Below are 13,058 nucleotides of genomic sequence, written 5' to 3' on the forward strand. Positions count from 1 at the left end.
CTGTGCCTCGGCCGTCTGCCTCCTCCCAGGGAGGGGGCTGCCTGGGACCCTGGCCAGAAGTCAGCTCAGCTCTGCTGAACTGGTTTTTTCTCCAGCCTTCTTGACCTGCCCCCAGCCGAGTCCCTGGAGCCACCTGCTTGCAGGTTCCCAGCTCGACCCGAACCTGGAGCGGCTTGGGGTCTTGGGCTGGGGCTGGGAGGGAGGAAAGGAAGGGGAATTAGGGGCTAGGAGTGGGGCGCAGGAACTACTCCAGAAAGGAGAGCTGTGGGGGGCTGAGGCAGGTCCCCGCTGTGTGGGTCTGCCACAGTGCACACATCCCCTTGGCAGACACACACCCATCCGGTGACACTTTGTGTGCTAACAGCAAACTTCAGAGTCCTCTTCTTCCTCCTCTGCACACCTGTCCGGCAGAACTCCCTCCAGCCTGCTATTCCCTGACCCTGCTCCCGGGACTCTGCCTGCAGTGCTCCCCACAGCTGCATGGAAGAACCTGCACAAAAGGCAACCTCTTGTCTTTACTTGAAGGCTCTTCTGTTTGGCTAAAACCAGGGGCTTGTCACTGGAGGTGGATCTGGGGGAGAAAGGACACAAGGTGGAGACTAGATCACCCGCCACCTTGACCTTTTCTCCCTGTCCAGAGGCCAAGGGGCAGGGGAGGCGGGGGGGCTGCAGTATATTTGCCTTGAATAATGGGTTTGTGTCAGGGCCCTGCCAGGCTGCCGGGCCCAGAGGGGCCTCAGAGAGACATCCGACCTGACTGGGTGAAGCCAAGGCCGGGGTGCGGGTGAGGATGTGGCGAACTGGCTGCAGAACTCCAGCCCTGGCTCAGAGGGGACCTAGCTGGGGGTGGGGAGGCTGGAGCAGGGCTTGGGCAGGGTGTGGGCCCGGCAGGGCACAGCCAAGGGTCCAGAGCCTCGGTCCTGCCCACTCCCTCGAGCGATCCTCCAGGAGGAGCCCTCCCAGGGGTCCCACACAGAAATGCTGTCAGAGGACAGGCAGGACACAGAAAAACATGGCATGACCTGGTATCACACCACAGAGAGCCTGGGACTGTGAACAACCAGGAACCCCAGGCCTCGGCAGTCACTTTTACAATTTTGACTTTAAAAAATGGGGCGCCTGGGTGGCTCAGCCGGTTGTCTGACTTCGGCTCAGGTCATGATCTCACAGTTCGTGAGTTCAAGCCCCGCGTCGGGCTCCATACTGACAGCTCGGAGCCTGGAGCCTGCTTCAGAGTCTGTGTCTCCCTCTCTTTCTGCCCCTCCCCTGCTCATGCTCTGTCTCTCTCTGTCTCTCAAAAATAATAAATAAATAAAAATTTAAAACCTGGGGGCACCTGGGTAGCTCAGTCAGTTAAGCATCCGGCTCTTGATTTCTGCTCAGGTCACAATCTCATGGTTCGTGGCACTGGGCCCCATGACTCTGATAGCACAGAGTCTGCTTGGAATTCTCTCCCCGTCTGTCTCCCTCCCCTATTCATGTGTGCTCTCCCAAAATAAAAAACGTAAAAAAAAATCCAAACCTATTTAGAGGTCAAACCTTGAACTTGAGTTTGGGACCCCAAGTATCCCAATGCTCTTGGTCAGTGCTCATCACCAGGCACCCAGAACAGTAGGGTCACACCATCTGTCACCCTCCCTGTGCAGCAGGGCCTGGGGCCCCGGAAGGTTAAGAGACCAGCCGCCAGCCCACTGGTGGTCAGCCAGGACAGCACGCAGCATGCTGGGCACCATCCCCCCTGACAGACGTCCCTGCCACAGAGAACTCTCAGCTCGAGAGACACACAAGACTCAAGAGGACCACATCCAGCCAGGTTGACACAGTTCTGGATTTTATCCACAGTCGTACAATCACAACTGATATATATATATTTGTATTTATATACCTTTAAATTACACAATCATGTACAAAACAGGTGCATTGCTGAGACCACAGCACTTCTCGGAGTTTCACAAGTGTCGGACTAATGGAGTCAGGAAGCCTAGGGCAGCAGATGGCGGGCGGCAGGGCAGCCCTGGTCCCTTGCAGAGCCGGGCTGCAGAACGGTGGTTAACTGGGGACAAAACACATTAGTCGCCGAGCCCCACAGGGCGGGCCCGTGCAGCATTGAGGGTGTGGGTAGGGGGCTACAGGAGGTGGTGGGCGCGGCGAGGGGCGCGGCCCCCCACGCTCGGTGGTGAGTGCCCTGACACCAGCACTGACAGGCGGGGCCAGGCCCCTAGAGCTCGGGGGAGGAGGGGGGGACCGCCAGGTAGGAGACCCTCTGTCTCCGGGGTCCTGAGGAGCCTGGGGACCGAGGGAGACTGGTCCCAAACTGGGCCGTGGAGGTGGTTGCTCAGAAAGGATGGGATTTCAAGTCCCTGCCCCGGGGGTGGGCAGCTGGAGTGCTGAAGGGGACACGTCTGGGGTCCAGGCAGGACCACAGACCCTCCCCAGGTGCTAGAAAGCCACTGGCACAGAGAGGGGGAGCCCAGGCCCCAAGGCGCAGATGTGCCAGTTTCCTGCCTTCCAAGGGTGGTGAGGGGCAGAGGCCTCAACCCCAACTCCCCCACCTGGAGGAGAGACCCAAGAGGGTTTTGTTCTGGAACTGGGAGGGTGGAGGGCTTCCAAAATCTTGCTTCAGGCTCCGAGGGAGCCTAGGGCACATCTCAGGCTGCAGCGGATGCCCAGAGAGCAGTGACAGGAAATGGGGTGCTGGGGGTGGGGAGTCTGCCTGTCCCTGGGGGTGCCATCATCCCCCCCCCCCCTCCAACTCCCCTGGCCCAGTTCAGGCCCCTGCCAGAGTCTCCCAGGATCTCTGCACTGTGAACAAGGGTCAGGGCCTGGAGGATGGGGTCCATGACCTAATAGTAGACTGTCGGGGGAAGAAGCAGGGAGCAAAAGAGGACTGAGGGGTGCCAGAGGGGCTGGGTATCCCACTGTCTTTACCTGGAGGCCGGGAGGGAGGACGGCGGGGGGCGGGGGGCAGGTGCTATGGAAGGGGGTGGGTGTCTGCAGCGCTGAGGCCCAGAAGCAGGGCTCTGCCGGCGCTACCGGAAGTCCCAAGGCCTCACCCTTGAGGCTCCCAAGAGATCCTTCTTCCAGCCGTGTCCTCCCACCTCGAGGTTTTGTCCTGCCCTGGTCTATTTCTCCGAGCCTCCCAGGGGCCCCCACATATGGGAGAGGCTGGTACCTGGTACTAGTATTTAGTAACCCAACACAGCTTTCCTTCACCAAACACAGGAAACTCTCCGACTCTGGGCAAGCCTTTTGCCTCCCCCCACCCCCAATGTCCTTTAACTGCTACCCAGGCTTAGACATAAGGAGGGGCTGCCAGCAGGGGGATGCCGCTCCAAGGGCAAGGGCGGCTCCAAGGGCAGGGGCTGATTGAGGAGGAGGAGACAAGGAAGAAAGGGTGACTGTCCTGCCCCTGAGGGCCCGGGCCCCTCCCTCCTGCCAAACCCCTGTCTTTCCCATTGGCTGCAGTGTCCCTGATGGTGCCAGGCTGGAAGCTCCCTCAGACACCGCCCCCCCTCCCCCCCAGTCGTCTTCCCAGACAGGCGAGAGAGGGGAAGGGCAGGATGGGAGGCCACAAGGCTTAGTCTCCTGCAGGCTGGCCGAGCCTAGTGCAACTAGGGCTTCAGATGGACATGGAGGGAGGAAGGTGGGTGGGCAAGGTGCCCCCTCCCCCCCCCCCCCCCCCCCCCCCCCGCCCCTAGGAAATGGGAGGAGGCTGCTACAGTTGCCGGCTTTGCCCCGGGCTTTGAGGCCCCTCCCCCTGCCTGAAGACTCATGAGATGGAGGCAGGGTCTCCGCAGGTGACCAAGAGGTATGGCCCTGAGGAAGAGCCTGAGCCCAAAAGGCCAACAGCTGGAAAGAAGGACCCCAGCAGGGTCTTGGTCCCTCAGCTGAGCCTCACCCCAGTGACACTGTCATCAACTCCAGCTCACCCCTGGTCATGTCTGGGGGAGTCCAGGGATCCCGGGAAGCATCTAGGGGAGAAGAGAATGACGGTTCCTCCTCCAGCCCCACCAGTCATTAGGGGCGAGGCCAGGAGAAGAAGGGCACTCCCCCGGGGCAAAGTGGAAGACTAAAGACTGGGAGGCCCCCCCTTCTCTGGGGTCTGGAGGGGAGGCCTTTGAGAGTAGGGTGGTGGAGAGAGGGGGAGCATCGTGAGGCAGAAGGAAGAGGTCAGAAAACCGAGCCCAGAGAAGAGGAGGGGGACGGGTGCTGGCAGCCTGGGGGTGCGGGTGGGGAGTGGGGGTGAGGGGTGTAGTCTGGGGAAGTGAGGCAGGAGAGAAGGGTCCGGGAGACATCCCTCAGGGCTCAGGAGACTCTTTGGTGGGATCTGAAGAGCAATGTTGGAACGTCTCTGTTGGGCTAAGTACTAGGACCCTCGCCTACCCTGGGGCCATCACCCCAAGTCCCCACCACCGCCCTGGCCTCCAGGCAGCCCTGCAAATGCTTCTGTCTCTGTATTTTTTGTTTTGTTCTGTTTTGACTTTTAAAAAAATAAAAGCTTGATCGGAAAATATGTCTGGAACTCTATGGCGAGGGAAGAGGGACAAGAGAGAGAAGGGAGGGGAGGTGGCGGGGTGAGGAGTGAGGGGAGGTGTGAAGGGGAGCAGGGCAGCTAGATGGCCTCCACGTAGTTGGCGGGATAGAGGCCCAGCTGCCCACTGTCCAGACCGCCCGCGGCACCATCCCTGCTCGTCCTCCTCGCCCAGCTTGGTGAGCTCATCTCCTAGGAAGGGGACACAGAGGAGCTCATTGACGGGGGTGGGGTGGGGGGGGGGGGATGGGGACGCTTAGAGAGAGTTTAGGTAAGCCCTCCAATACTATTATTCTAGGCCCACCCCAATGCCTTCCCATGACTGCCCCAAGCTCACTCTGAAGATCAGCCCCAAGCCACACTCCCACACCCAAACACCTAACCTGGTGCTGCCCCCAGCCAAACAGCTAATCTGGGTCTCGGTCCAGCCTCCCAAGCCCAGGCCCCGCCTCTGGCTCCCTTTTTCTAATCCTGTCACTTCTCCAGGCAGCCCCAGCCCTCAGGCCCCCGCCCCCACCCTATTCTCAAGTCCCGACTCCACCCCCTGGCACCTGGTTGCCGCTCTCAGGCCCTGCCCTTGCACCCCTAATTCGAGTCTTAGCCCAGGGGCCAGGACCACCCTCCAGGTTTGGCCCCCGCCCACGCACAAGGCCCCGCCCCCAGCCGCGTTCCCAGCAAATCCGGGCGTCTCCTGCCTTCACGCCCCACCCCCACCCAGCCCAGCCCAGCCCACCATACCAGCCTTGAAGCTGAGCTCATCCTGCTCCTGGCCGTCGTAGTCATAGAGTGCCCGCACACGCACTCCCTTGGCGTCGTCCTCGAAGGGGTTGGAGCCCCCATTGGCCTCATTGCCCCCAAATGGGTTCCCGCTCTCGTCGTCCAGACCATTCGGTTGCATAAGGCTGGCCCCTGTCGTAGCTGCTAACGCTGAAACACAGCGAGGGGACCCAGCATGAACTGCCCCCCTCCTCCAATCTGAGCCCTGGCCCCAAATTTCACGAAGACTGGAACAAGGATGGGCCTGGTAAGAGGGGCTCCCGGGCCAGTGACCCTCACTGACAGCTCTTTGGACAAATGTGAGGCAGGACTATTAGCATTATTACTCAGACCTTGAGTGAGGGGGTGCTGAAGGGGACCCCTGAGAACATCTGACCCATCATCTTAGAGGGGCACTAGTGGTTAATGAGCTTGACCTCTTGGACATCATATCCTGGCTCTGAGGCTTACTAACTAGCTATGTGACCTTGGGCAAGTCATTTAATCTCTCTGGGTTTCAGTTTCTCCATCGGCAAAATGGGACTCTAAACACTTCTCAGAGTGTTGGGAGGCTTCAGTGGGTTAATATATGGCAACATGCTTACAACAGTGCCTGGCACACAGTAGGTGCTCTCAAAGGATGACCCACCACTACCTTTGAGAGGACCACGGGGTTGCCGTGATTTAGATCATTCCTGGTCTTCTGAGGTAAAACTCATGTGCCCCAGTTTGTGGGCCCCCTCTGGCCCCCAGGAAGCTCCCCAGGAGGCACTCACCTGCCACGGTCCCCAGCCTGGGATGTGGACTCCACCACTCCAGTGGCATTGGTCAGCGTCACCCCCTCTGCCTTCTTGGGCTGCTTTTCTTTCTTGGTGGCGGTGTGAGGGAGGTCTGGGTTCCACTCCTGGTGGGCACCAGGGGAGCAGTGAGGCAGGGGGGCTGCCCCCTGAGGTCCCTTCCAGCCTTCTCTGTCTTCCCTTCCCCATCCCCCACACCTCCTCACCTCAAACTGGGGCCAGTTCATGGGCATGCCGGGGCCGCTGGTGCTGCGGAACCATCTGAGGTCATCCTGGGCGTCAGCCCCTCCGAATAGCCTGCTCCAGCTCCCGGTACACGTGGACATAGCTGTGCACAGGGGAGATCAGGAGTTGGGGGCCAAGGTGCACCGTGGCCCCTTCTCATCCTCGGCGAGGGCCAGAGGGAGCCCATTCAGGGGACCAGGGTGCTGGCATGCCCCCCCAGCTAGGGCTAGGAAATCAGCTGGGAGCAATCTCCTTGTGGTCAGCTCCAGCAGGCACCCTCCCCTATCGTCACCTTAGCCACAAATCCATCCATCCAAGCGCATTTCTCTAGTGCCTAATCTGTGTTGGCTTGCACCCAGGCGGCCACTGTATTTGGCACCCTCTTCCTCCTTGGCCCCTGCGGCTCTGCCCACCCCTTCCTGTTCCAATAACATGGGGCCCAGGATGCCCGGCACACCATTTCTCCCCTCTGCGGTGGGTGCCTGTGCCCACCGCGCTGCCACGCCCAGCTACCTGCTATTCTCGGCAAGGTTGAGGTGACGTTTGATGTCCAGCAGCACCTCCTTGAGGAAGACCAGCCGCTTTTCCTCAAACTGCTGGCACTGTTCAAACACCTGCTCCATGCTCTCCATGTACTGGGGTGTGGTCTTGCCCACGTCGTCCAGCACCTTCTCATACTTCTCCTGCATCTACAGACCCCAGGGCAAAGGAAGGGTGAGAGCCAGGCCTGCAGCTCCCGGCCACCCCCGACTCCACCCCTCGGACCCCAGCCCGCCGGCACCTTCTGTACATCCTGCTTGCACTTGTCCACTTTGTCCTGCAGCTTCTTCTGCTGCTCGGCTGCGTGACCGACTGCTACCGTCTTGCTATTCATCTCCCGGGTCATGGCCAGCTTTTCCTCTTTGCAGGCCAGATGGTAAGCCTTCTTTGCTGCATCCAGCTGTGGGGACGGGGGAGGGGAGGTACAGCTCCTGCTTGTAAGCAGGAACCAATGTGGTCGCTCATCAAGCCCTCCCACCTGCCGGGAGCAGTGGACACACGTTCCTAAGAGGCAGGAGGGGTGCGGGCCCTAGCTCCAGGTATGGGAGCAGTGCCCACCCATGCGTGGATGTATCCCCACCTGGCACTGCCTGCTGCCCCTACAGGACGCCCTCCCTTTGGGGCACTGAGGTGCCCGCCCCACCTGTGGATATTTCTTCCTACCGAGGCTGTGGGGCTCCCAGCGGGCGGTGCACTGCCCGCCCCATCTGTAGAGTCTCTCCCTCTGATCAGATCGTCCCTCTGAGCTCAGCTGCCCACCCTTGACCCTTCTGCAGCAGCCACCCACTGGGCACCTCCTTCATCTTCTTGGCCCAGGGCTTCTGGGCCTTGCGGAAGCCGTCCTCAGCCTCCTTGGTCTCCTTGAAGCCGCCCATGATCTGCTTGTGATAGGCATCCTTCTGCCAGTTCTTGACTTTCTCCAGGTCCTCGTTCAGCAGGTTGTTCTTCACTTCCTGGTGCAGTTCGCTCACCTTGTCCGCCTCCGTCATGATGGCACCCCAGGCCCCGCTCCAGGCTGCCATACTGTGGGCCTGAGGAAATGGTCATGGGGTCACGAGGCCCTCATCGTCCCCTGCCCAGGCGGCCTCCTTCATGCCTCTTTTCTCTGACGCTTTCCCCATACCACGCCATGGGCGCAGAAATGCCCTCCTCTGCCCTCTTTATAGTTTTTCCTGTCCTTCAGGGCCCAACTACCTCCTCTGGGAAGCCTTCTCTGACTGCTCTATTCTCACAGACTTCGGTCTGCAGCCCTCACAGAATTCTTCTTATAGCACCTACCTCTGTGCCTACTCCCTATCTTCTCCTGTCAGCCCGTGAGTCCCATGGGGGCAGCCTGCACCCCGTGAGTTCTCACAAGCCCAGCACAGCACCAGGCACACAGTAGGTGCTTCAGGAATGTTGACTGTTACAACTGAAGAACCAGCTGGTGACAGATGCCAAGAGGCCACCGGGACCAGTCATGCCAGTCATTTGTTCCTCTGTGTATTGGGGATCAGCTCTGTGCCAGGCACTGTGCTGGGCAGTGTGGGCTCAGCCCCTGCCCTCATGGGGTTTAGAGACTCGTGGAAGAGAAAAAAAATGTTAACAAATACATGTAAACCCCAAGCTGAAATTGTTCTAGATTGAAGGAATTGAGAGCCAGGACAACTAAAATGCGGTAATGTGATTCTGGATTGGCTCCCAGACCAGCACAAACAAATTTGCATATGGGTGATATTAAATGTCCCCGAATTTGATAGTTGAACTATGGTTATGTAAGCAAATGTTCTTACTCTTGGGAGATACGTGAAGGATTTAGAGTAAAGTGGCATGCGTCCCACTTACATGATTCAGAACACATATGCACAACGGAAAGAGGAACTGGGAAAACAAATGTAGTAAAATTTTAACTGGCGAATCTGGTTGAAGACTAGAGTTCTCTCTACTATTCTTGCAACTTTTCCCTAAGTTAAAATTATTTTGAAATAAAAAGGTTGTTTTGTTTTGTTCTGTTTAATCCAACCTAAAATTGTACAAAGTCGTGTTGAACAGGGACAGGGAAGACCTGGCTTGGTTTGGGAGGGTCAGAGTGCAGTGTGGGGACGGTGCCTCCAAAGGGCCCGTGGCCCGGGGGGTGCAAGTGCATCCGGGTGGCTGGGCGCTCCCAGAACCCGGGCCTGTGGGGAGCCCGTTAGGGCCTGGGCGAGGCGCACGGGGTGGGCATGGGGGCACCTTTCTCGATGAGCTGGCGCCAGCGCTTGGCCCAGTCGGTGAGCTGCTGCGCGTACGCCTTCTCGATCTTGGCGCGCTCCTGCACGCAGTTCATCAGGTCGTTGCACAGGCGGTGTCCGTCATCGATGCGCTTCACCGTCCGCTTGTAGTTCCCCACCTGGCGGCCAAGGAGCGAGCACGACTCCCGCGGGCTCCCCGCCTCCCCGCCCCGCCCGCCCAGGACACCGCGTCCTGCAGGGGGCGCCCGCCACGGCCACCTTCCCACCTTCGCCGCCTGGCCGCCCCGCGGGAACGCACTGGGGGCTCCCCACCCTCTCATTTTCGGGGACCCCAACACCCTGCATCATACCCGACACTCCCTCACCCCACTCTAAATATAATTTCCTCGCTGCCACAAAGTGCGGGATTTTGATCATTTGGACCCAGACTAGAATGAATTATTCATCTTGTTCTTGTGAGCTCAATGTATCATATTTATAGAGTCGTGTAAGTGTTGAGTTGAGCTGCAGCTTCTTGACATAATATTATGTTTTGTAGACATCTCATTAAACACTTATTAATTTAGGTTTGGCAGTTCTCACTCTGGGTTTTGGAAGCCAATCGAAACATTTTATTTCTTGGTCTCAAATAGTTTGGGAGGCTCCTGAAACGCCGGCTCTAGTCTTGCCTCCACGTCTTTGTTGCTGGGGGGCTTCGGGAACGCATGCCACAGGGTAAGGGCAGGGGGCAGCTGTAAAAGCCTGTGTAAGCTGTAGAGCTCTGTACCTGCCTTCGTGAAGCGTCAGGCCTCTGAGCGAGGCCCCCAGAGCAGACGGTCAGGGAGGGGGCCTGTTCCACATCATGAAACGCTATAGGATCTCTCCGGGTGCAGGTGTGGGGCAGAGGGGCTCTGGGCTTGGTGGGCAGTAGCCTTACCCCCACTTCATGGCTACAGCCGGCCCACTGAACACCAAGGGCTTTGGAGGGACCCGAGGGGCTGGGGAGCAAGCCCTGAGGTTGTGGGTGGGTGGGAGCCTGGGCCGCCACAAGGCCAGGCTGTCTGGTCCCCAGGACCTGGGGAGCATCAAAGCCTCACCTCCCAGAAGCTGTCAGTGGTCTCCTCCGGAGCTAGCGAGGCCTCGTCGTAGGAGCCGGACATGGTGCAGCCGAGGGGAGGGGGACAGGTGGGAGTGCAGCGGTGGTCAGCAGGCTGGGCTGTTCATAGCGCTGGGAGGGCAGGAGAGAGATCCCTGCAGAGGGGCGAAGCGCCCCACGGGCCCCATTCTAGGCCTGGGCCCCCCAACTTGCTGTGAGGATGAGGGCTCCACAGGCTTGAGCCTTGCACTGGGATAGGGACTTCCTGCCCGGGGACTGGCTCACCGTCCCTAGGGTAACCCCAAGAGTCACCTTGTGGCACCCCTCGTGCGCACACACCCCCCCCACCTCTCCTCCACGAGCCCTCCACTCCATATCCTCGCCCTCCCTCTCCCCCAAATCCATCCTCCAGCTCCAGTGTGGCACCTCTTCTCAAAAGCCTGCCCCCACCACCAGAACCAAGGCACGCACAACTGTTTTCGTGCTCCTGGAGTCGGTGCTTTTTAAAAGTTAGAGCCCCCCAATTACATATTTGCTTTATATAAACCTGCAGTTTGCCTCATAGACACACATGGCTGCTCAAAGCCAGCAATGAGGCTAGTCTTTAGGCATGTCTGCACCCCCTCCCCAGGGCCTGGCACCCTGTAGGGCCCACTTGAGGCTCAATGAACCCCAGCTGGCTTCTCGATCTGCCCACGTTGGCATTGCCCCCACCCTGATCCACCCAAACCCTTGCACCAGGCCAAATAGCAACCCCCAAGCTCTCCCACCCAGCAGAGTCCCTGGTCTCAGCCCCTAGAACCTCCCCAAATCCCTTACCCGGAGCCCGGGCCTAAGTGCCCCGGGAAGCTGGCAACACAGCTTCCTCCCATCTCTGGTCCAGGCTGGGGCCCTGTAAATCGCTCTTTTGGCTGCCCTGATGCCCAGCTTCAAAAGCCTCCATTAGCCACTTACATGTCTCCTTACGAGTCCCAGACATGTGGCTTTCCGCCCTACAGGTCAGACCACTGTGATCTGTGTGAGCATCGGAGCGGCTACGTGTGGCCTGGATCTGTCGGCAGGCATCACGGCTGTCCAATCTAGGCCGTGTGGCTGCCCCAGGGCTGGGGACGCTGCCCGATTCCCATCCCCCATCCAGGCCTCACTGCCACCCCCACGCAAGAACAGCTCAGTAGTCAGGAGACAGAGCCCAGAGGGCCAGGCACCTGGTCTTCAAAGGGGCAGTGAGGCCTGTCAGCCTCAGACAGGGGATGCCCGGGGGATGCCTCCCTGTCTCTGCACTGCAGTCTCAGGGACCCTGCCCAATGAGGATCCTGGGGAGGGCCGGCCTCTGGAAAATCCAGTCCAACCTGGGGGCTCAGGGGATGCCCAGCCCTTATAGCAGCTGACCTTCAGGCCCGGGGCAGATGGGACCAACACGCGAGGATCCTTGGTCAAGGATGTCCCTCCCCTCTCTGGCCTCAGTCTCCCTATCTGTCCAGGGCCCTGTTCCCCAGTGCTGCCTCCTCCTTGCTCCCCCTAAGCACTAAGGAGATTTTGTTCCTTTCCCCTTAGCAAAACCTCAAACTTCCCCACAAATTTGTGCATGGTGGGGGCGGGTAGGAGGAAAGGTGCTTAGAATTCATCAAGGGACAAAGAAACGTGTCTGAATTTTTTTTCCTTCTGAATTGGGCACTGTTCAGTTACAAAGCAGTACTCCCTTCACGAAGAGCACTGCATGTAGACATGGGAAAGCAAAAGGCAGGGATATTTAATGAAGGACTCTCAGCCAGGTTAGGTAAGTATCCCTGGGGCCAGAGCCCCACCTAGAACCCGTAAAGTCATACAGAACTATGCTCTTCGGGATCCAGATAAAGCACAGCCATCGGCAGGGCGGCGGTGGGAGCAGGGGGTGAGGGTGCAGGCATGTCTGCATGAGAGTCCACCCCAGGAAGTGGGGAGGTGACTTGATTAGCCTTGACTAGGAGATGGGGGGGGTGTGACAGCGTCTCCTCTCCCCACTCCAGAGGCACACCCTCCCTCACCCCGCAATGCTGCTCCCAGGAAGTCACCTTCCAGCCAGCGGGGCAAACTGATGACGCCTAATTTCATGTGCTGCAGCCCTACTTGTAAAAGCCAAAGGCTGGACACATCCCAGATGCTCGTCCAGGGGACTGCGTAAGTAAATGATGGTGCAGGCGTGCCAGGGAACCCTTCCCAAGCTGTGGCACTGCAACAAACCAAGAAGGGTGCAGAACAGTGAGCCTGCAGATGCTTCCATTTGTATAGGAGGAAATACATATGCAAGGAACACTTCTGGAAAGCTGGTAGTGGTGGCTGCCTTCGGGGAACTGGGTGGCTGGGGGACATGATGGGAAGGAGATTTTTTCAGTCGGTCCTTTATGCCTTTTAAATTTTGCCTCGTGTGCATAAATTGCACTTTTTTTTAAAAAAAAACCTTCCGGCCCCTGTCGAGGAGGAGAGCTGAGGGATCTGAAAGCCAGGACCCAGAGGGCGCTGGAAATACAGAGCAAGGGGACAGTACAGCTAAGACCCGGTGTGTCAGGCTAGACGGGAATACACAATGGTGGAGACCAATCTCCACTTTGTCCAGACCCTGGGGGGAGCGGGGAGGACTTGCTGGGGTCCCTCCCTCAGTGCAGGCAAGTCACGGGTCTCCGGGGTCCCAGCTGAGGTGGCACATATAACAGAAATAGCTCTAGCCTTGGGGTCCCTGCTCTGTCACCAAACTGCTGTGTGACCCTAGGCAATTCACGTGACTTTGTTGGGCCTGCTGGGAAATGAGGATAATATCAGTAGCTGCCATCACTGAAAACGGTGCATCTCCTCGAGTCAGGAAGCCGGTGTGGCCGGCATCTGTTGTGCCCGTGGGCAAGCGCGATACGCTCTTAGAAGTACCCACCAAATGGGCACGATGCCCATCT

General features: G+C 58.7%; 1 protein-coding gene across 1 annotated transcript; it reads right to left on the reverse strand.

The window, feature by feature from the left end:
* Window positions 1-3,706: 3,706 nt before the first annotated feature.
* Window positions 3,707-10,242, reverse strand: PACSIN1 (protein kinase C and casein kinase substrate in neurons 1). Its single transcript, XM_019456814.2, is given in 13 exon segments — window positions 3,707-4,666; window positions 4,668-4,723; window positions 5,270-5,411; window positions 5,413-5,458; window positions 6,064-6,191; window positions 6,291-6,371; window positions 6,373-6,412; window positions 6,823-6,998; window positions 7,091-7,249; window positions 7,644-7,853; window positions 7,855-7,880; window positions 9,061-9,217; window positions 10,136-10,242. Coding segments are annotated over 13 exon segments (1,338 nt in total). The 5' UTR covers window positions 10,199-10,242; the 3' UTR covers window positions 3,707-4,612.
* Window positions 10,243-13,058: the final 2,816 nt, after the last annotated feature.

Source organism: Panthera pardus, unplaced genomic scaffold (assembly GCF_024362965.1).
Source record: "Panthera pardus isolate Hobbes unplaced genomic scaffold, ASM2436296v1 HiC_scaffold_17, whole genome shotgun sequence".
In the NCBI taxonomy this organism is placed as follows: domain Eukaryota; kingdom Metazoa; phylum Chordata; class Mammalia; order Carnivora; family Felidae; genus Panthera; species Panthera pardus.